At 51.4% G+C, this 24,190-nt stretch overlaps 1 protein-coding gene across 19 annotated transcripts in view; it reads right to left on the reverse strand.

Annotated features, from left to right (window-relative positions):
• Positions 1–24,190, reverse strand: part of LOC116947431 (calcium-dependent secretion activator 1) — a 428,622-nt gene that overhangs the window by 178,961 nt on the left and 225,471 nt on the right. Inside the window, exon 1 of one of the 19 annotated variants that reach the window (XM_076070607.1) lies at positions 22,298–22,384. The exons of 17 other annotated variants lie outside the window; for them this stretch is intronic. In XM_076070607.1, the coding sequence (XP_075926722.1) occupies positions 22,298–22,369 (72 nt within the window). In that variant the 5' untranslated portion in view covers positions 22,370–22,384. Of the gene's footprint in view, positions 1–22,241; positions 22,261–22,297; positions 22,385–24,190 lie in introns of those variants that run through there. One more of the 19 variants, XM_076070608.1, reaches the window with a different exon arrangement.

Here is a 24,190-nt window from a genome sequence, read left to right on the forward strand (position 1 = left end):
TCAACACACCGGTGGGCTAAAGTAGTGAATTATTTGTCTTTTGGCAACGTGACACTTTTTTTGCTGATTGACCGTGTCGGGTGGTGGAGGGTTACGACACATGTATAAATAACGCGATCTAACCTAAAAACCTTTATTATGATCAATTGTTGTGCTGTACTTTTTATGCCGCCGCCGCCTCAATGCTCCTGCTGCCTTCAAACATCCCGCGCTGGCCAGCACTGTGAACCAAAGCGTGGTCAAGTAACTCCCAGAGCCCCGCGCGGCGTAGGGGGCCCTCATCCAGCGGTGGATTAAGAAAACAAAAACGGGTGGGCTGGGCAAGTACGACACCTACAGATTTACTTAGGTTAATTTTAAAATGTAATGTCTATTTTGTGGGGGGAAGGGGGGGGGGGTAAAACAGGCATGTCGGCTCGTGCCTCCGGTTTTCATATTCGAAAAAAAAAGAAGTGGCCCGGATATGAAAACTCTGTGGACCTTCCGACGGTGGGCTGAGTGGGACGCACGAGCGGGATCGGAACTCGTGCCCTTGGGGTGGCGGTGCCAAGCGCTCGCTGCGTCCACGGCGCCGCCCGGGGGGACCGAGCGAGAACTTCCAGCGAGGCCATGCGGTACGCGGCGCTTTCAGATGCGGCCGTCTGGAACGCTCTTCCTCGCGATATTAGGAAGACGCGGGGAGCAACGCACTTTTAAATCATCATCATCATCTCGATTGAGAACTCATTTCTTTAGAGCTGCCTTTTGTGTTCAGTGTTTGTCGGCCTTCCCCCCGCACCTCCGATGAGCACGGGTTGGCTACGTACGGCGCGAAAGAAGCTCAACAAACACGGACACATTTGGTGAGAAGGAAGAACTAGGGGCGTCCGGCAGCTGCAACGTCGGGCTGAGTGGTGACGCGAGGAAGAGTCGTGTCGCCATACAGAAGAAACGCGTGCAGTTCTGGTCTCTAATCTCAGCTACTACGGTTATTTTGGATTGTTTATTCTTTTTCTCATTAACCATAATTAGGGCGACAACGATGTTCCCCTCCCGGCGGCAAACGTGCTGGAAAACAAGTGGTGGAACGTATTGCAATTTGCAAATGATGACAGAGAGGAAGTGAAGTGAGTTATATTTCATTTGCATTGCCTTCAGCTTGCTTTGTTGTTATGCATCCAAAGTAGCTCTCATTGCATCATCAGAAATGTAAGCATTAATTGCTTTATTTTCCATGTACGTGAATAAAATATTGTATTGTATGAGACGCCGCCAAGTTTAAAAGAATACAATCTTTAGCATTCAGGATGCTTAAATAGAACTGAAATTGCAGCAGGATTACAGGGTGATCCATTTTTAGACACTGCACTGATTTGTACTGGACCACTGCTGTGGAAGCCACGGCTATGTTAGACAAAGTGCTCTAGGGGGAAAGGCGCAGCCCTGAAATTTCTCGCTCAAGCCAATGCTGGGGAAAGGACCTCCACGAGAACTCGATTGAAAACTAATTTCTTGAGAACGGCTTTTTGTGTCTAGTTTGTCGCCCTTCCCCCGCACCTTTGATTCGCGCGGTTGGCTACGTAGGGTGCGAAAGAAGTTCAACGCACGTACACAACAGGGGAGGTCGCTCCGGAGAACATCTGGGTTCGTGTCGCAACGCTGAACAGAGAAGTGCCGGAAGAGGTGGGAGGAGCCACATCGCGCCCCGCCGCACGCCCCCTGCCAATCAAATCCCTGTGGCTGCAACCCGCGCCCTGTGCAGTGCTGCTGGGTGGGGAGAAGGGGCGGGCGGGAGAAGAAGCGGGCTTCGGCTGCCGCGCCGGGAGATGGATTGAGAGTCGGTGGATTGAGAGTCGGGTGGATTGAGAGTCGGGTGGATTGAGAGTATGTGGGTTGAGAGTCGGGTGGATTGAGAGTCGGTGGATTGAGAGTCGGGTGGATTGAGTGTCGGGTGGATTGAGAGTATGTGGGTTGAGAGTCGGGTGGATTGAGAGTATGTGGGTTGAGAGTCGGGTGGATTGAGAGTCGGTGGATTGAGAGTCGGGTGGATTGAGTGTCGGGTGGATTGAGTGTCGGTGGATTGCGAGTCGGTGGATTGAGAGTCGGTGGATTGAGAGTCGGGTGGATTGAGAGTATGTGGGTTGAGAGTCGGGTGGATTGAGAGTCGGTGGATTGAGAGTCGGGTGGATTGAGTGTCGGTGGATTGAGAGTCGGGTGGATTGAGTGTCGGGTGGATTGAGTGTCGGTGGATTGCGAGTCGGTGGATTGAGAGTCGGTGGATTGAGAGTCGGGTGGATTGAGAGTCGGTGGATTGACAGTCGGTGGATTGACAGTCGGTGGATTGACAGTCGGTGGATTGCGAGTCGGTGGATTGAGAGTCTGTGGGCTGAGAGTCGGGTGGATTGAGTGTCGGTGGATTGCGAGTCGGTGGATTGAGAGTCGGTGGATTGATCGGTGGATTGAGAGTCTGTGGGTTGAGAGTCGGGTGGATTGAGAGTCGGTGGATTGATCGGTGGATTGAGAGTATGTGGGTTGAGAGTCGGGTGGATTGAGAGCCGGTGGATTGAGAGTCGGTGGATTGAGAGTCGGGTGGATTGAGTTTCGGGTGGATTGAGTGTCGGTGGATTGCGAGTCGGTGGATTGAGAGTCGGTGGATTGAGAGTCGGGTGGATTGAGAGTCGGTGGATTGAGAGTCGGGTGGATTGAGAGTCGGTGGATTGACAGTCGGTGGATTGACAGTCGGTGGATTGACAGTCGGTGGATTGCGAGTCGGTGGATTGCGAGTCGGTGGATTGAGAGTCTGTGGGCTGAGAGTCGGGTGGATTGAGTGTCGGTGGATTGCGAATCGGTGGATTGAGAGTCGGTGGATTGATCGGTGGATTGAGAGTCTGTGGGTTGAGGGTCGGGTGGATTGAGAGTCGGTGGATTGCGAGTCGGGTGGATTGAGAGTCGGTGGATTGAGAGTCGGGTGGATTGAGAGTCGGTGGATTGCGAGTCGGGTGGATTGAGAGTCGGTGGATTGAGAGTCGGGTGGATTGAGAGTCGGTGGATTGAGAGTCTGTGGGCTGAGAGTCGGGTGGATTGAGTGTCGGTGGATTGCGAATCGGTGGATTGAGAGTCGGTGGATTGATTGGTGGATTGAGAGTCTGTGGGTTGAGGGTCGGGTGGATTGAGAGTCGGTGGATTGCGAGTCGGGTGGATTGAGAGTCGGTGGATTGAGAGTCGGGTGGATTGAGAGTCGGGTGGATTGAGAGTCGGTGGATTGACAGTCGGTGGATTGCGAGTCGGTGGATTGACAGTCGGTGGATTGAGAGTCGGTGGATTGACAGTCGGTGGATTGAGAGTCGGGTGGATTGCGAGTCGGTGGTTTGCGAGTCGGTGGATTGAGAGTCGGTGGATTGACAGTCGGTGGATTGAGTCGGGTGGATTGAGAGTCGGTGGATTGCGAGTCGGGTGGATTGAGAGTCGGTGGATTGAGAGTCGGTGGATTGAGAGTCGGTGGATTGAGAGTCGGGTGGATTGAGAGTCGGTGGATTGAGAGTCGGTGGATTGACAGTCGGTGGATTGTGAGTCGGTGGATTGAGAGTCGGTGGATTGAGAGTCGGGTGGATTGAGAGTCGGTGGATTGAGAGTCGGTGGATTGAGAGTCTGTGGATTGAGAGTGGGGTGGATTGAGAGTCGGTGGATTGAGAGTCGGTGGATTGAGAGTCGGTGGATTGAGAGTCGGTGGATTGAGAGTCGGTGGATTGCGAGTCGGGTGGATTGAGAGTCGGTGGATTGAGAGTCGGTGGATTGAGAGTCGGTGGATTGAGAGTCGGTGGATTGAGAGTCGGTGGATTGCGAGTCGGTGGATTGACAGTCGGTGGATTGAGAGTCGGGTGGATTGAGAGTCGGTGGATTGCGAGTCGGTGGATTGACAGTCGGTGGATTGAGAGTCGGGTGGATTGAGAGTCGGTGGATTGCGAGTCGGTGGATTGACAGTCGGTGGATTGAGAGTCGGGTGGATTGAGAGTCGGTGGATTGAGAGTCGGTAAATTGAGAGTCGGGTGGAATGAGAGTCGGGTGGGTTGAGAGTCGGGTGGATTGCGAGTCGGTGGATTGAGGGTCGGTGGATTGAGAGTCTGTGGGTTGAGAGTCGGGTGGATTGAGAGTCGGGTGGAATGAGAGTCGGTGGATTGAGAGTCGGTGGATTGAGAGTCGGTGGATTGAGAGTCCAGTGCAATGGCCATTACACCCACCGTGGCCAGCTCCCGTGTTGTAAGCTCAGACAGGTGGGTGAACTCATCACTTTCCATTCGGGCGACATAAATATTCGGCACGCTCAAGAGAGAGTTTACGAGTGGTCATGCACCTAGGCTGGTTCCCACGCATGATAAACCACTGAACAGGATCACCCCCCCTACCCGCCACCACCCACCACCCCACCCGAGTTGCTATGCCCACTTGTTGTGACATTCCGCTCACGGCGAGTGACGGTCGAGTGCTGTCAGTCTTGGGAGGTATCCCATGGAGGGTGGCAGGGTCGCATCGTGAATGTGTGCCGGGCCACGGGACGCCGTGCAGGCGTAACCACCAGAATCTTTATTTGATCACAATCTTTACTCAGACTGGAGGAATCCGACGAGCTACGAAGCTCTTTTCCACGGATGTGCAGAGTAGATCCCCGCGGGGCAATAGAAGTTGGTGGGTTTCTGCTCTGCCAGTCCACGCGACATTCGGCTGGCAAGCTTGGCGGGGCATGAAGGTCAACGTTGTATTTTTATGTAAAAAACTATATATATAACTCGCCTTTTGCCCGTCCAAGGACGGGTGTACTGCAGTAAATCTGAAACTTGCAAGCGAAAAGAGCCCGCGATGTGATATTCACTGCATCCATTCGTGTGCAATTAGTAAGGGCACGGCGACACAGACCCATTTCATGTAAAGGTTATAATCCCTTCAATCTTGATTTGTTCACCATTGTTCACCATGACGTCCTTTTTACTTTGATGTCTCAACAACAGCGTTACGGAGATCACGTGATGACGTGAGGGTTCTGCCTTTGTAGTGAGGGTTGTGAGTTGACGCCGAGGAGGGGGGAGGAGGCGCCTCGCCCCCCCATGTGGAGTGACGTCACCCGCTAATTATTATGAATGGCGGGGGGGGTCCATGCGGAGTGACGTCACACGCTCATGATTATAAATGAGGGGGGGGGGGTCCATGTGTAGGACGTCACCTGTTCATGATTATTAATGAGGGGGGATGGCCTACGTGGAGTGACGTCTAGCGCGGGACACACAGACATTCGTGGCTCATTTTAGTCGTAAATTGAGATTGGTGGTAATGTGTTTTTTTGTTATTTACTTAAAACTATTCCACGTTGATGAATACCAACACACGTAAATGCACGGTCTCTTTGTCAATCAGCTGCTGCTTGGATACCCCTGCCCGCACGCGCTGGTTATCGGTGATTGACCATACTTCACCATGCTGCTCAGTGTGGATTGATCGAGGAGGGGGCAAGACTGGTTGGGATATCGCTCGTCGTTTTTGTATTGTTAGGCATGGACGGGAATTGAACTCGGGTTGCCGGGGCTCATAGGACGGTGCGCTAACGGCAGCGCCACCGCTCTCCTAAAACATTCCTCCGCCGGGATAGTGTTTTTGTTGAACGAGTTAGCTGAAATATTTGACTAACTCTGGCTTCTCAAGTCACACATGCTACCCACTGAACGCATGCCGCATTCAGTAGACGGCAAAGGCATTAATATTCATGACAAAGCGCGAGGCGTTACGCAAGCGCGGATCGTGCACACATCATGAATATTCATGAGCGCGTGACACGCCTCGACTTCACCCTCTGCACCCTGACAGGCGCCCTTGTCGTGAATATTAATGAGCCCTTGGGCAGAGTTGGGCAGTCGGCTCAGCTCTTACACCTCCCCCGGTATTTATCCTGGGAGGAATCCGATGAGCTATGAAGCTCTTCTTCACGGATGTCCTCGAAGGACGGGCCAGAAAGGTACAACAACGGGACAGGAGCGCAATAGGAGTGCAAAGTCTAGGGAAAGGTAAACGCATCACTAAAAACACACAAATACGAAACTTTGTATCTTACCAGGTAAGGCCCACTGAGCTATTAGCTTCTCTTGCAGAAGCGCCCTGGCCACAGACGATAGCTCAAACAAAAGTGGCTTATCACGTTGAAATGTATAGCAACAAAATTATCTAAATCAGTGGTTCTTAACCTTTACTGTACCCTTGCACCCCACTGGTTCTCAATCCTAAACAAAAAATGTACAATGTTAATAAACGCATAGGGTTTGATGAAACAAAGTAGTTGTAATAATGTGTCCGTGCTTAATTTGTGTTTAGATTATTTACCTTCTAAAAACAAAATCTGGCCGTGTCTCACACCCCCAGAAAAGGCATCTCGCACCCTCCCAGATCTAAATAATCTCAACGCGTGTTTCTAAATGTGGAGGGAAAAACAGGGGGGGCTTGGATCAACAAAACCCACGCCATATTTTGCCCCCTACCCCACAAATCTCACCTCCCCCCCCCCCCACTCTATCCTTTTCACACGTGACATGACGCACGTGTGTATCATAACATGACACACACGTGCGTGCATCATCAGCGCATGTGTGTGAACCGTGTAATGCTCGAGTTATGTTTGAAACCAGGAGGGGGGGCACAACAAACAAAAAAAGGCCCAATAATTATCGGCAGTTTACACAAACCCACGAACACACACTGAACTGTGTATGGGATAAATAGGGTGGCGGTCTGTAGTTTTAGTGGCGCACTTTGTATTTGGAAAGATAAAACACACACGTACAGTACACACACAGCGAAATCCACCTGTTAGCTGCCACAGCCAGAGGCGGACACACCGCCGCCCGCTCCAATGGTGTTGGAACAAAAAACTGTTAAGCTCTGAAGGGGCCCCCGTTGTAAAGATGTGAAGAGATCAGCGCACCTGTGCAGCCGGCACGCATTCGCACGCTCCGACCAGAGAGGCTGATACCTCCCGGAGCGAGGGCTGGCTGGGCTGCCACACGAGCAAATTTGAGCGTTCACGAGCGCAAGAGCAGCCCTTGCACACACAGCCAACTGCAGCTGGATTTTAATGCAAATTATGTTGTTGTTACAATATGCCGGAGAGTCTCACCGAGTCTGCAAAAAAAAGCATTTTCAGAAAGGCCGTTGGAAGTGTTCGGATTGTTCGTAGAAAGTGGCGTGTCCACATTGAGGAGACGGCCCACCGGACAGACCGCTCTGTCTCATCGGTAGCACGCTCAACCGCTACACCGGAGGCCCCAACGTTCCGATTCCCTCCGCTCTCTCCTTCGCACCGCTGCCTTTTGCAAATCCCTGCCAGCGTCTCTTCTCCCTAGCTCCTATAACTGGCCTCAATTCAAGCCGAGCACGGTATTGCTGTTACCTAATTCGCCTTCGAGAGCGCCGCTTGTCACTGGCCACTCGCCGTTATCGGTCTTTGGGCCAGTGCTCGGCAAATGTGACTTTGTTTAATGGGAGAATCAAATGTCCGCAGATAAACCTTGTCCAAAATGACGGGAAGAACACTCAAACCCTACATAAATAAACCAGCAGCAATCTTATATGAAGGATATGTGGTTATTCATCACTGGCTGTGAACCGACTTCAATAAAGCACAATAGTTTAAATTAAATGAATGCCTTAACGGACGGTAGAAATTCGAGAAAGCTTCCAAATATTATTTACTCACAATTTTCACGCACGCACACACACACAGAAGAGCGACAAAGATCCTCCCTGTAGCTTTAACAGACTGTTGGGGCACGTGTTGTCAGCGAGGAGCAGCACCTAGAAAAGGCCGGCACGACACACAAGGGAGTGGTGGCTGTGGTGGCTGGCCAGCACCATACAAATTCCATGTCACATATTGTAACGTATTAATGCTTCAGCCTTCCAATATTAACAAGCAATTACTCCGATATTATTATTGGATTTTATTTTATATTCTACGTGACTTCACCGAAAGAACCAAAGATCAATTACTCCTAGAGTTTCACATTTAGACACATTTAAACAGTGTCCTTTAAAAGTGTCTCTTAAAATTGCAGTGTCTTTTAAAATGTCAAGTTTAAAGTGTGATTCGCCTTCTGTACTTGCCCTTACTCATAATTGTAATTAAAGTTTTTATAGTTTGCCAAGATCTATTGTTTCTAAAATAACTTGATGTAACCCATGTAGCCCTTGCACAAGAGGCAATGTTTCATGTATCCCAATGGGTCTGTGTTTCACCTCCTGGTTACATCAAGAGGCATACTAGAGTACTAATACTCCGAGTTGAAAGAATCAGCAAGCTGCATCTCTAATTACAGTAGACCATTAAGAAGATAAATTTTGTTCGGAAATTTAGCTTAAGCAGCACTAACATTTGTATCCATCATCATCATCACTATCTGCTTCAATAAACCACTTTGTCCCCATGTTACAATGTCACGGACGATGCTGCCACAGTGGTGTAGCGGCTAGCAGCCCACAGGACTTCCAATCCAAAGGTCTCTGGTTCCATCTCCCGGAGCGGCAGTCGAAAAAATGTGCAAGTTTTTTTTTTAATCCGTCTCTGTCCACCCTGCAGTGTAAATAGGTAACACAGTTATTCGATCGGCTGGTCAAGTGTAGTGGGGTAAAGTGTGGGTACTCCCCACCTCTCTGGAAACTGCTGGCCAGCGCAGGAAAGGTAGGCCAAGTACCATCTGGGGGAGCTCTCCAGAGCCTTCAATAGCGAAGGCCCTATCTGCCTGCAGTGGCGTGAGGAAGGAAATGCAGGGCTGCACCTTTGCCACCTCTACCACAATTTCATTTGTGTACAAATGTCTGGCTGAGCCAACATCGGGATGCGGCTAGGCTCAGGCAGCTGCCCAGTGGGAAAGTGGCCATGGTGCGTGGTGTATCGTGGAAGTGAATCCACGTCACTGGGCTCGGAGCAGAGCACTTGAGCCGCCACCACCACCTGTCTACTCTGGCCCAAACGGAAATATATCATCCCGGCAAGAAATATATCATGTCACCTACATATGTACACACACACATATAGATGAGATAGAAATACTTGACAATGCCCATTAATATTCATTACTTCAACCTCTATAACAGTATACATTCATTAGGCAAATTTGGCGAGAGAAAGAATAGCACAAACATATATTTCAGGGCCAGAAGGAAAAACGGTGGCAGCTCTGGAATCACAAAATGCTTCTATTTGGATGTGGGAGGAGGGAGAGGGACGAATGGTTTGGCGTGGCCGAGTTTTGCAGCATTGGGCATAAGATACGATTTCATGCATTCGGCCGGCTAGCAAATGACGCGTAGGGGGACAAGACATCTCACGGACATCAATTGCCCCCAAACTGAATTTACCCGTTAGGACGAATGCCGAACGATCATCGTTGGCAATGATACGCCCACGAAAGACAATACCTGAACAATAACTCGTGTAAATCACCTCTTCTCTCTCTTTGAGTGCAGTGAAAGTGACCGATGGAGGCATTCGATATGCCCTGGGGTGGCAAAAGCCGACTTCACTAAATATCCTGGGGCGTGTGAATGGAGGCGTACCGAATAGAATAACCGCTCACTGCACTTTCGCTTACGGTCTATAATAACACATTTTGTTCTCCTGAATGTGAATCCATTCATTTCATCCCTCCCTACGCCGTGCCCGGTTGTTCCACTTGAAACACTTTTGAGAGTCAAACTCTTTTTCCAAGTGCAAATCAACTTCAAGAAACGGTCAAAATTTTTTTTCTGAAAGGGAACAGACAGACAAAAACGACGTGAGCCAATAAGCTCGTCCGTCACCGGATTCGAACACTCGTCGTGAGTTGTGCGCCGACGGTGAGAATTTTGGTGTTTTGAGCGACTAGATTTCACGATACGTTTGAGCACGCTGACGCGCGCGACAGTGTGCGTGTCCAAAACATTCCGGCTCTCCTCATGATTAAATCGATAATAACCGGGTCAATGTCAGCCCTTTGTCAATCCACTCCTGGATGATGCCCCCCCCCCTGTGCCCTCTCAGTCATGGGAGGGGGGAGGAGAGGGAGTGAGGGGGTGGATTGTCCATACTTTACCACTCTTCTTATTCGTGCGACTTAGTGAAGAGGTGCAGGGGGGTGGGGGGGGATCGCGGGGGCCCCAATATCGACTCAGATGTGACATTCACCTCCGAAGATTGTTAGCCATGGCCAGAAGTCAAACCCAGGTCACAGTGCCACCGCTACTCCCTGGTCTCGTGTATCCGTCACACAGACAACAGTACGTGTGATACGATATGCGGACGTGTCGAATGTTCGCGGTGACTACACTATATACCCTTCTCTGTGCAAGGCAGAGCCATCATTCCAGCCGGGATGGGGTGTAGAGGTCTTACCCTACAGATGCTGATCCACCGGAGGTATAAACCGCATAGACAATTGCAAGTTCTGGAGACGCTACGACCTTGACTTGTGGGCATTTGACGAGAACCATCGGCTTGAAGACACTGTTCGGCGGGAGTCAAACCCCTCCCGTGGAAATGTGTTTATCTCCCAGGGGAAGGGTCAAAGGTAGAAAGGGCGCAAGCAGAGATGCTGGCAGGACAGTAAACTATCAGACGCACAGGCAGCAGGCAGACAGCCACCTTGGCATCGACAAAGAGCCACGGACGCTGTTGGAGCAGGAGCTGTTTGCGGAGAGCACCTATACGGCCCTGCAGGGCATGAAGGTTTGGCGTCGTGAAGTCAGTACAATGCCTGGCCACTTTGTTTCCCCAGAACCCAGGTTGTTCACACGCTGCGCTCAGTATTTATTTACGGCTGAGTCAACCGAGAGAAGCCGAGGCCATGCTCATTTACCACTTGTCAGTGATGGGTATGGCTGGGAGATAAAGCTGGGATACAAACAACAACAGCCGCCATTCGCCACGAAGCGGCGGTGACATCACCACAGTGTCAGTGCCAGGCCAGCTGCACTTTGAGGCCACGTGAAGTGTCGAAGGCTCGCTGACCGGAGGGCAAGGGACAGACCCAGGTGCCACGGGTTGACTGGCTGAGATGACTGACCGATGCATCAGCTGTGCCCCCTACTGTGCCAACTTGCTTCATTTCAGCCACCCGGCGCTCTGCTCGTTGTTGTGAGCATCGCTCCTCTGCCCTCCGTTGTTTTTGGAAGGCGACAGCCTCCAACTGCCCAGTAGCAGCGTTCTTCACGAGCATCCTCCATAGAGGCCGATCTTGATGCCGCTGGTACCAGTCATTGGCAACACACACGCAACGAAACATACACTCTGCTTGTGTGTGCAGTCATTTACAAACCACCCGAAACGTAAAAATAGATTTCTGTGGAGGTCTTTGCGTCTCTCTGCTTGACAACACCACAGCATTTGCACACGATGCGAGATAATTAATATTTCAGCGAGTTTTTGCGAATGGCGATGAAAGATCGCAAAAAAGGAAGAGCGAATCTTAGCATGAGCGGACGTGTAATATTAAGACGACTTAACAAGATTGAATATGCTACAGTACTGCACTGATGAAATACAAATCTAAGTATTTTAAATTAAGAATGGTAGAATTAACGAAGTCATAGGAAATTGCCAAATTTGACTGAAATTTAAATGAAAATACAAAGAATGGAAATTACTTAACACTCCATAACAGTGATAGACTTAATATTATGGCTGCTATATCACAATGTTAAATTAATATGCATCATTGTATTGATTGTTAATTAATTTCTTTTATTTTAACCATTTAAAAGTCGAAGTTCTGTTCTGCTGAAACAATGGAACAACATGGCTCCGAGCTGCTGACAGCCCTGAGCCAGTGGTGGAAATTCCACATACCTATGGCAAGGGTTGGCCTCTCTAAAGGATGACAATGCATAGACTTTCCTCAAAGTCAAATTTTAATGACCGTGGAGGAATGAAGGGGGCTTGGATGACCTTCGGCTGGGATGAGAGTTTTCAACATTGTGTCTGGGAGAGAAATACTCCAACCGCAGAACCACTCGTTCGGAACATCATCATCCATTGTCTATCAACTGCTGGATGAAGGCCTCCCCACACCATCGCCATCCCTCGTAGTCCAGTGCCGTTACCATCCATCTCACTTCGAATATTATTTTATATAATGGCATCATTCACGCAAGTTGCATCTCAAAACGCATAACATTGCGAACCACATTCACTTTACAAAAATGGTAGAATGCACACCGCACAGACGCAACGCGAGCATGACACATAGCAGGTAGGGCGGCAGGAAACACTTAACCCTTTCCTGTTGACGTACAAAAGTGTATGTCATCGTGTACGTCGTCGGAACGGGAAAGGGCCATGTAACCTAAACTACGGACCATTCAGTAAACCGCTGTAGTCTATGCTCATTCAACGGAGGAGGAAAACTATATCAACTCTCTCTCCCGAAGACCGCTCGCGTCTCGCAGACCTCGACATTGGCACGTACGTATGTACGTTGAACTTCTTTCGCACCGTACGTAGCCGACCGTGCCAATCAGAAGTCCATCGAGCTCCTGGACATATCGCCACCATACGCAAGTAAGAGAATCGTTGCCGAGCGTGAATCCCCCCCTCCGCCCCTTGCCGGCGCGGCGTGCGCACGGCCCTGCTGCGTCACTCGGTCACCCTCACCGGAGCTCACGGCATAAATCCGCAGCTCCCATTGGCGCCGAGCCATGTTGGGAGCGCCCTGGAACCGTTGAGCGTCCGTGCCGGCTGCGGCCACGTCCCTCATCAATCTTGTCGGGGCGAGGAGCCCGCGCTGCATGGCCGATGAGCTGTGATGAATTATCCGGCCGTCGGGCCAATTATTCCCCCACCGCGGGCCTCCGACAGGCTTCCACGTGTGACCGCTATGGAGATGCAAAAGTCCACGGCTTTCGCATGCAGTGTGCCCGTTTGCTCGCTTGTTCTGCATGAAGCCAACATCAGACAACCGCTCTGTCCGCTGTTGCTGACGCTATCCCCTGACGCGCAGCCTCAAAGAACGTCAGGCGTCGGTGAGTACGTTGAACTTCTTTCGCGCCGTACATAGCCAAACATGCCGATCGGAGGCGAGATGTGGGTTGGGTGTTTTGCGTACACCGTAAAAATGTCCAAAGCCGTTGGTCAAACCGCGATCCCCTTTGGATGTCGTGGCTGGCTGTCGGCGTTCGATCTGGGTGCGGTGGATCGTGCCGTAACCCAGCGACGGAAAGGCAAGAGGCAAAGGTTTCTGGATCGAGCGGAGACGAAAGCGTGTGGCGCGGTGCTGCGTCGTTGCGCCTCTAACAAGTGGCGCAGTGCTGCAAGTAGGCTGCTAACCGGGGGAGGTTGGTCGGCTATCGCGACGACACGCGAGAATCAACACAAACGCTGTCAAAAAACAACACCGCAACGAACATTCGTCAATCAAAAACCACAGCCCCCGAATCGTCAATCAAGCCAATTAAATGTATGAATTGAAGACCAGCACTCTGCCCCGCGGTCGGTCTCACTGCGTGACTCGGCAGTGGGCCGCACCGCTCCGTTTGCTTGCGTTGGAGAAGTTTGGGAAGGCGCAGCCGTGAAGCCTTTGTCACGGACTGTTCACACGCGGCTCGGCTGAGCGGCACGGAACATCTCGAGCCATCGACAGCAACAAGAGGGCATTTAAGTCTTCATTGCTTATTTATCACTCACCCCTCGGCGTAATTGTCTCAATCATTTCTGCCGTTTAACATCGACGTCCACGTGGAAATCCTTTCAAGGCTGCATTATTTCACTAACAGCAAAACGTCTACGCAAATTAAGGGGGTTATAATCCAAATTAATGGGAATGAGCCTGATTTACGTGGACCGTGCCTTATCGGCAATTCACGCTAATTTTCCCGGCATACGCCAAGTGCCAGCCAGATGTCGCGTTCATTATTTATTTGACGATTTACTTTTTTTTTGCTTTCCTCTGAATCGCGACCTTTGCAAGCACCATCTAATGTTGCCACCGCGGCGCCGTTGGTGAGGCACGGCGGAACGAAGTGCGCGCACCGCCCCCTTGACCGGCCGCAAAACATGCAACACCGGTGAACGATTAAAGCATTCAATTGTACAACGCATTCCTTTATTAACAGCTGCAATTCGTAAAAAAAAATTGTTTCGCGCTAAAATTCGGCGGCGTGCGACGGACATCCGCCTCTGGTAAAACGCTCCAAACTTATTTTGAAGGCGGTTAGTTTTTGTTTCATTTGCCCCAACGCGCAAATGGTCGACTCGTGCCCACTGTCTGTCGGAAAACTTCAGCGCCAAGTGAAAGAATACCCGCTGGGATTGAAGCACGAAAAATTCACAAAAGATCGTTTCACTCAGAGACGGTCACACACACAACACACACAACAAACACCATGCATTGTACTGGATTCCTGCTCGTTTTTTCAGTGGCTGTGATTGAACTATTTATCATGGTGCAATTTCAAACAGATCGCGCAAATAAATGAGAAGGCTCGGCGTCTGAGAGTGTGCACGCTCGATATGATTAATACAGCAAACTAATGGGCGTAATGTGTGATGGATGACTTTATAAGATAAGTTGTGCATAATCGGCTGAGCTAATGGTAAAAAACGGGGCCTGTCCCAGAGGGCCCGAATCTTCGAGGCGCCCACAAAGCAGCAATTCCTTACTTAAACTTGACCGACAAAGCGTTTTGTATTCATTTTCTACGACCAGGCCGGTCCACTCAATAATTCGCAGCTGCAACGTGGTACAAGGTGTCGATGCTGTTGGGCATGTACGGTGCCGCGCACGTGTTTATGTATTATTCATCGCGTGATGGTGGGGCGGCCTGACGTTTATTGGCCCGGGCGTGGGGTTGGTGGATCGCGCACAGAGCAGGAAGATCCCGTTATTATGAAAGATGCCCTTGTGAAATTCACCGAGTGCTCATCGTACCGGGGCAGTGCCGACTGCAAATGTGGTACAAAATACTGACGTGCTATGGCATGGCATCGAATTGAGAGTTTAAATAAAGAAGAAAACAGCTGCATGGAAACAAAGAGGACTGCAACTATGAAATATCAAGAGTGGGCTCGGAGTGAGATATGTCGAATTGCATGTATGTATTCTGAACTTCTTTCAAATCGTACGTAGCCAACCGTGCTCATCGGAGGTGCGGCAAATTGGAACAATTTAGAAAAGGCAAAACATCTGGAGTGGCGACAGTGATGTCAGAGGAAAGGGCTTGCTCCAGGGAGATCGAGAAGGAAGGGAGCCAGGAAAAATGGCCCCGAGTTGGAAGGAGGAAGGCTCAGCTTGACGTCTTGAAGGACGAACCACACAGGGAAATGAAGAGGAAAGCGCGCGGTTGGAGAAGACGGAAGGAACTGTCACTCCACTGCTGGATGACGACCTCCCCATGCCGTGCGGTCATCGAGCTTGTTTGGCCATACTTCAGCGTGACGGTCTGTGCGGGATGGTGAAGGGGGGAGCCAGCCCCGGCTCAGATCTTACTCGCTGCCAACGCTGGCGGCTGGGAGTCGCACTCAGGTCGCCGGGCTCGCAACACAGTGCACTCGCCACTGCGCCACCGCTCTACCCACACAGACAAAGATCCCCCAAATAGCCTTGTACAGACTGTTAGGGCAAGTGGTTTTTGCGAGCACCGATGAAGCGCCCACATAGACGCACACGTACAGACGCGGACACAGACGTGCCGTGAGAGAGGCGATATTCCTTCCTCATTTCGTTTTTACTGGGGGGGCATACAATGGCGGTCTCTCAGCGGTATACTTCAATGCATGCGCTGTCACGAAGACAGCTGATTTTCGACCCGAGGTCTGCGAGTCCTGTGGCGTAAATCGACGACACGCGGCGTGAATGACGGAGCGCAGTGCCGGAGAAGCACGTTCCCTCTGCACAACCACCACCAGTCGGCCCACGGGCCCAATCCCCACATAGCCTGCTTTCACATCGAGTTAAGACGAGTTCGCGTACCGCGTACGGTATTACATCACCACCACTAACATCACTCCACGTGCTCTCCGCTCCAGCGACATAGGCTCCCTGTCGAAGCGCCTCCCCTTCCATCGTCAATGTCAACATTCTTCGCTCAAGGGGAATATCGCTCGTTCTCCCCTGCCACCCGAGAGTCATCAACTCCCTTTCCACAGCCATCCGTGCCATGGATTCCCTGCCCCTGTTCGAGGCTGGGCTCCAGACCCATTCTTTATTTCCCTCTGCCGATGGGACGATTGCCGCTTGCTGTCTATGGAATAAGCGTGTCCCACTGATTCTGTCCCACGGTTTCTCCCTCTGCGTTGAGAAAGATGCCTTTAGATTATTTGGCGGATGTCAATTTCGACCACGTTCAGCCACTTCGTCGAGCTATATCATACGTATGTAACAACCTTGACGACATATCACGCGGAACTCAAGTAATGCACCAAGTAATGCATCAAATAATGCACCAAGTACGTTATTTGCCAACTGGTGCGCGATCGATGGGACGACGGGACGGGTAGGAGTGTGCAGTGGGGGGCAGGGGTGGGGGCCAGGGGGTACAGCTAACGTTGAGCAATATGAGCACTGATTGTCATCTGTGGTGCAGCTGTGAATGCACAAGGAGGAGAGGGTGCCACCGCAATGCAGACGACGGATAATGCAAATTAGATGTTGAATCTCGACCCGGCACAATACATAATGAACGGTGCTGCTTAGAAAGTGAATTATTCACCAGCTGCCAAGCAAGCGTAGAGGGGCAAAAACGCAGGGATACGAACACGGCCACTGACCGTCTGGGCCACTGACGGTCTGGGCCACTGACGGTCTGGGCCACTGACCGTCTGGGCCACTGACGGTCTGGGCCACTGACCGTCTGGGCCACTGACCGTCTGGGCCACTGACCGTCTGGGCCACTGACCGTCTGGGCCACTGACCGTCTGGGCCACTGACCGTCTGGGCCACTGACCACTGACGGTCTGTGTCCCGCTGTCGTTCCTTGCCCCGTGTCCGCATCACTGAGCTCAAGGGTGGATCACGAATGGCACGCGGCGATACGTGCGACAAGGTTGGTGTGACGGTGCTGTGGGGCAGCAGCGGGCAGTGCAGCGGGAAAAATACGATTGTTGAAGTGTACTTTGTGCCCAAAGCCATGCACCCTGCCCTTCACTAACCCGCATTGACCGGCGCGGTGAAGTATAATCACCACTGTGTCAACTCGTCTTGCTGCTCCACTGTGTCAACTCGTCTTGCTGCTCCCACAGTGACAACTTGCCTTGCTGCTCCCACAGTGACAACTCGTCTTGCTGCTCCCACAGTGCCAACTCGTCTTGCTGCTCCCACAGTGACAACTCGTCTTGCTGCTCCCACAGTGCCAACTCGTCTTGCTGCTCCCACAGTGACAACTCGTCTTGCTGCTCCACAGTGACAACTCGTCTTGCTGCTCCACAGTGACAACTCGTCTTGCTGCTCCCACAGTGACAACTCGTCTTGCTGCTCCCACAGTGACAACTCACCTTGCTGCTCCCACAGTGACAACTCGCCTTGCTGCTCCACTGTGACAACTCGTCTTGCTGCTCCACTGTGACAACTCGTCTTGCTGCTCCACAGTGACAACTCGTCTTGCTGCTCCCACAGTGACAACTCGCCTTGCTGCTCCCACAGTGACAACTCGTCTTGCTGCTCCCACAGTGACAACTCGTCTTGCTGCTCCACAGTGACAACTCGTCTTGCTGCTCCCACTGTGACAACTCGTCTTGCTGCTCCCACAGTGACAACTCGCCTTGCTGCTCCACAGTGACAACTCGCCTTGCTGCTCCCACAGTGACAACTCGTCTTGCTGCTCCCACAGTGACAACTCGTCTTGCTGCTCCACAGTGACAACTCGCCTTGCTGCTCCCACAGTGACAACTCGTCTTGCTGCTCCCACAGTGACAACTCGTCTTGCTGCTCCACTGTGACAACTCGCCTTGCTGCTCCCACAGTGACAACTCGTCTTGCTGCTCCACAGTGACAACTCGTCTTGCTGCTCCCACAGTGACAACTCGTCTTGCTGCTCCCACTGTGATAACTCGCCTTGCTGCTCCCACAGTGACAACTCGTCTTGCTGCTCCCACAGTGACAACTCGCCTTGCTGCTCCCACAGTGACAACTCGTCTTGCTGCTCCCACAGTGTCAACTCGTCTTGCTGCTCCCACAGTGACAACTCGCCTTGCTGCTCCCACAGTGACAACTCGCCTTGCTGCTCCCACAGTGACAACTCGTCTTGCTGCTCCCACAGTGACAACTCGTCTTGCTGCTCCCACAGTGACAACTCGCCTTGCTGCTCCACAGTGACAACTCGTCTTGCTGCTCCACTGTGACAACTCGCCTTGCTGCTCCACAGTGACAACTCGTCTTGCTGCCTCTACAGTGACAACTCGTCTTGCTGCTCCCACAGTGACAACTCGTCTTGCTGCTCCACAGTGACAACTCGTCTTGCTGCCTCTACAGTGACAACTCGTCTTGCTGCTCCCACAGTGACAACTCGTCTTGCTGCTCCACAGTGACAACTCGTCTTGCTGCCTCTACAGTGACAACTCGTCTTGCTGCTCCTACAGTGACAACTCGTCTTGCTGCTCCCACAGTGACAACTCGTCTTGCTGCTCCCACAGTGACAACTCGTCTTGCTGCTCCACTGTGACAACTCGTCTTGCTGCTCCACAGTGACAACTCGTCTTGCTGCTCCCACAGTGACAACTCGTCTTGCTGCTCCCACAGTGTCAACTCGCCTTGCTGCTCCCACAGTGACAACTCGTCTTGCTGCTCCACAGTGACAACTCGTCTTGCTGCTCCACTGTGACAACTCGTCTTGCTGCTCCCACAGTGACAACTCGTCTTGCTGCTCCCACTGTGTCAACTCGTCTTGCTGCTCCCACTGTGACAACTCGTCTTGCTGGTCCCACAGTGACAACTCACCGTGCTGCTCCACAGTGACAACTCGTCTTGCTGCTCCCACTGTGACAACTCGTCTTGCTGCTCCCACAGTGACAACTCGTCTTGCTGCTCCCACAGTGACAACTCGTCTTGCTGCTCCACAGTGACAACTCGTCTTGCTGGTCCCACAGTGACAACTCGTCTTGCTGCTCCTACAGTGACAACTCGTCTTGCTGCTCCCACTGTGACAACTCGTCTTGCTGCTCCCACAGTGACAACTCGTCTTGCTGCTCCCACAGTGACAACTCGTCTTGCTGCTCCCACAGTGACAACTCGTCTTGCTGCTCCCACAGTGACAACTCGTCTTGCTGCTCCACAGTGACAACTCGTCTTGCTGCTCCCACTGTGACAACTCGTCTTGCTGCTCCCACAGTGACAACTCGTCTTGCTGCTCCCACAGTGACAACTCGTCTTGCTGCTCCCACAGTGACAACTCGTCTTGCTGCTCCCACAGTGACAACTCGTCTTGCTGCTCCCACAGTGACAACTCGTCTTGCTGCTCCCACAGTGACAACTCGTCTTGCTGCTCCCACAGTGACAACTCGTCTTGCTGCTCCCACAGTGACAACTCGTCTTGCTGCTCCACAGTGACAACTCGTCTTGCTGCTCCCACTGTGACAACTCGTCTTGCTGCTCCCACAGTGACAACTCGTCTTGCTGCTCCCACAGTGACAACTCGTCTTGCTGCTCCCACAGTGACAACTCGTCTTGCTGCTCCCACAGTGACAACTCGTCTTGCTGCTCCCACTGTGACAACTCACCGTGCTGCCCCTACAGTGACAACTCGCCTTGCTGGTCCCACAGTGACAACTCGTCTTGCTGCTCCCACAGTGACAACTCGTCTTGCTGCTCCACAGTGACAACTCGTCTTGCTGCTCCCACTGTGACAACTCGTCTTGCTGCTCCACAGTGACAACTCGTCTTGCTGCTCCCACAGTGACAACTCGCCTTGCTGGTCCCACAGTGACAACTCACCTTGCTGCTCCCACTGTGACAACTCGTCTTGCTGCTCCCACAGTGACAACTCGTCTTGCTGCTCCCACTGTGACAACTCGTCTTGCTGCTCCCACAGTGACAACTCGCCTTGCTGCTCCACAGTGACAACTCGTCTTGCTGCTCCCACAGTGACAACTCGTCTTGCTGCTCCCACAGTGACAACTCGCCTTGCTGGTCCCACAGTGACAACTCACCTTGCTGCTCCCACTGTGACAACTCGTCTTGCTGCTCCCACAGTGACAACTCGTCTTGCTGCTCCCACTGTGACAACTCACCGTGCTGCCCCTACAGTGACAACTCGCCTTGCTGGTCCCACAGTGACAACTCGCCTTGCTGCTCCCACTGTGACAACTCACCGTGCTGCCCCTACAGTGACAACTCGCTGCAATTTGGCCGCCCGGCGCGGTGACTCACGGCCAAACAACCCCGCCCGAGGGAGTTGGGAAGCAATCATCCAGCAGTGGATTTCTTAACGAAACCACCAACCAACGAGGCTCACTGCAAGGGGGCTTTGAAACCATCACAGTGGCTCGCAGATGTTAACTACCTCGCCTGGCATACAGGAGGTCGTGGTTTCGATCCCCACCCTGACACCTGCTGTGTATTTGGAGTTTAGGTGCAACTCTCTCTGTGGTCGCGTGGATTTTACTCCACTCTCCTTCCGTTTTTTCCTTCACATTTAGAAACATGCGTTCAGAGCATTTGGCTGCTATAAATGCCCACGTGACAAACCATTCATGAAGCTATCATTCGTGATAGCCAGGTCGCTTCTGAAAAAGAGCTGTATAGCTCAGTGGGCCTTACCTGGTGAAACTAAATAAATAGATAATAAGTTTTTAGATTAGTTTAACTCGTTGGGGTCGGCGCCACTGTTGCACGCTGAGGTTCACCACTCAGCGAGGGAGCGCGGCCACTGCCTCCTACCGCCCCCACTTCCCTTCAGCAGAGCGAGCGGAGCGAAACCAAAGTGGCCGTGCCACCCCGCAGAGGCAAATGGATTGAGGCATTCCTCAACGTTATCGATGTCGAACGTCAACAGGTACTCACTCTTGCTTTAGAGCCATTGTGCCGTTTACCGAGTGGCAATGTTCCCAGAGCACTGCATCAAAGCTTAGACACTGCGAGGACGTAATCCTTCAAGCTCAGTGGCCTATAATTCTCCAGGTGCCAAAGCTAATGGATTGATCACACGACACGGCTACCCGCCAGCACCCCCACCCTCCACATACATCACGTGTCCCAGAATGCACCGCGCATCAATGCCACCTCCGTGCCAGGTGTGTGGGTGACCTGTCGCGCGTGGCCACAGTGGCCGCCCGCTGTGGCCGTGTTCCAACTTTCTCCCTGTGCGCGCGAAAAAGACCGCCACGCTCTCCCGATTGATTTCACGAAACAGTCTGCTGAAGGCTATGTGGGTGGGGGGGGGTATTTGTCTCCGCGTGAGCCGTGGGGAGTGAATGAATATTGGTTCGTGCACCGTGTTGTGATCTCTCTGCCACCTCGATGTGGTTGGCGGTCAATTAAAACACCACGGAAATCGATATTTGGACCTGGCATGGGCGTCCTCTGTGTGAGTCTAAAGTGAGTACCTGGTGCAAGGTATCCACCTTCGGCTTTGCCAGTACCGTGATGCGGCCAGCACCACGCCCGGCTTCCTTCAGCTCTCCAGTGCTGATATTTACACACCGTATCGAGTACTCATTTAAGGCTGAACTGGAGGCCCAGGATGAGTTAAGGTAACACTCGTCACTTCTGTGAGCGGATCTGGGAATTGGACCCAGATTGCCCGGTCCGTACTGCAGTGCGCTACTCACTACGGTGACTACGACACTGCTTCACATTGCACGCACATCAGCAAATACAAAGATCCTCCACGTAGCCTCAACTGACTGTTGGGGCAAGTGCTGTTAGTGAGCACCTATGAAGTCCGGCAAGGCACACGAGGGGGTGGGTGTCCAGCACCACGCCCCTGCCGCCTTTGTCTCCCCAGTGGCGATGTTTTACACACAGAATTAGGTACTCATTTGAGGCTGAGTCGACCTAGGGAAGGCCCAGTTCAAATATTCGTCCCTGGTTTTGGCCGTGAGCGGGAATCGAACTCGGGTCGCCGGGCTCGTAGCGCCGTGCGCTAACAGGCATACGCACACACACGCGTGTGCACACACACACGCGTGCACAGGCACACACACACGCGCACACACACACACGCGTGCACACACACGCGCACACACACACACATGCGTGCATACACACGCACGCACACACACACACACACATGCGCGCACACACACACGTGCACACGCATACACACACCTGTCAGCACGAGCAGCGGAGCGCGGGCTGCGCGTTCATATGAAATCGACGCTCACATTTGAATCCGTTTGATTGAAGTCGGCCATCTCGAACGATGCAAACTGGGCATCAGCGGCTCGCGCCTTCATCGACCGAGAGTCGGCGCCTGGGAGGGGGCGACGAGCCGAGGGAGGGGAGGGAGGGGAGGGAGGGAGGCCCCGTGCCGGCACAGCTCTCGGGGGCCACGGCCGTCGACAATGCCAGGGATTTGGCAAATGAACGAGGTGGTTTACTACTTAATTTACACTTCAACTCTGTCACCGGATAATATTATTCATTAAACAAAATATATAATTAAAGGCACGGCTGCAAAAGGTGTGAGATCGACGTCGGCCGAAGTGTGCCAAGTTTTAAATTGCCACCTATTGGCCAGATGCAACGTTTGTTTAGTTTTATAGAGGAATAGCAAATGTTCCGAGATCAACGCTCGCCTGGATTCAAGGGCTTAGTGTAGGTTAAGGATACTTGAGTTTGCACGATGATGAAAAGAGCACCCAACACACCATCGTATGGACCTTGGCAAAACACAATAAAAAAAGTGTTGTGTCGTATATATAGGCCTTCGTTGTCTAGGTTTGTATTATCAATCGGTATAATACAATTATTCTTGCTTTAACATTTACTGATTATGTATTAGTGTTTATGTCAGGTCTCCAAATTCAAATCTCACCGCAGGATACAGATCTTATTATTAAGATTATTATGCATGAACTTAGGAAAGAAACACTCAAACACTTCTGTGTTAAGCAATTTTAATTTCTAAACAAAACCTTGACACTAATATGCGAACTCTTATGCTTGGAATTGTCAACACAGTACTCCTGGAGATGTTCCCCTCATTGATCCATACATTTAACCCTCAATGGTCACGTTTGTTAACTGGGTAACAGTACATTCGATTATTCCTCAGAGTACGCGAGCATACACGGCGAGAGGAAAACTCATTAAAAATTCATGCAATGATATTCATACGAAGGGCATTCAATCTAGCATACTTACAGGACACCTGCATAGCTTCATACAACTAATTGTACGATCCCGATTGATAATACTACCCTCGTCAGCAAGGCAGGGCCTAATTATCATAACGGCTTGCGTTAGCATAATCGCATGCAATTGCATAAATTAATACGATTACATCTAATTAGCATAATTTCGGATAATCATGCATTTTCCCAATTTCATTATATTTTTATTATTTTCATTAAATTTTCAAGACCCGGCATATACAACAGTTGTATAATTATAAGAGATATATTTCTTCGTTGATACTCAAGAGAAACATTATTGCTGGGCAGTAAATGTGATTGGAAATCAGAGCTCGTTGTCTCCCAGTGACATAAGCTGCAGATAACTGCACGGCGCTGAGAGCCTTAAAAGTACGTAACGGAAGCGGGCCCACAGAATGAGAGAATGCTCTGGACGAACCCACAGTCGCATCAACAATGCGTGCCTCAAACGTTCATGCCCGCTATAACAAGGAACACTATTTACTTTTTACTTTCTCCTTCTAAAGTGCGCAAGGCAATATATTTTCTCTCGAAAGTTTACACTGTTCGCAACATCCCAAAATGTTTAATGTCCGTGTCACATTGAAAGGGCGAGGCAGTAGCCTCCTTATTGCTCTTCCTGCCAACATTGTGGTGTTTACATTTCTAAAGGTGTACAGCAGGGGTGGGGAGCGTCCAGCCCGCGGGCCGTATAAGGCTCAAGAAATCATTTGGTCTGGCCCTGCCAAGGCAACCGCAGGCGGGAGTCGAAATGCAATAAATCTAGGAGAAAACCTGGAAAAGCAGTTGCGAGTAGCAACATCAATACCAGCTAACATCACACGCCACACCAAAGAGAAGCAGTTCCAGCCATTACATTAGGGGTTAGTTTATGAAATGTTTGACCAAATATAACAGGCA

This window comes from Petromyzon marinus, chromosome 30 (assembly GCF_048934315.1).
Source record: "Petromyzon marinus isolate PM22_M1 ecotype Great Lakes invasive population chromosome 30, UKy_Petmar_22M1.pri1.0, whole genome shotgun sequence".
Lineage (NCBI taxonomy): Eukaryota > Metazoa > Chordata > Hyperoartia > Petromyzontiformes > Petromyzontidae > Petromyzon > Petromyzon marinus.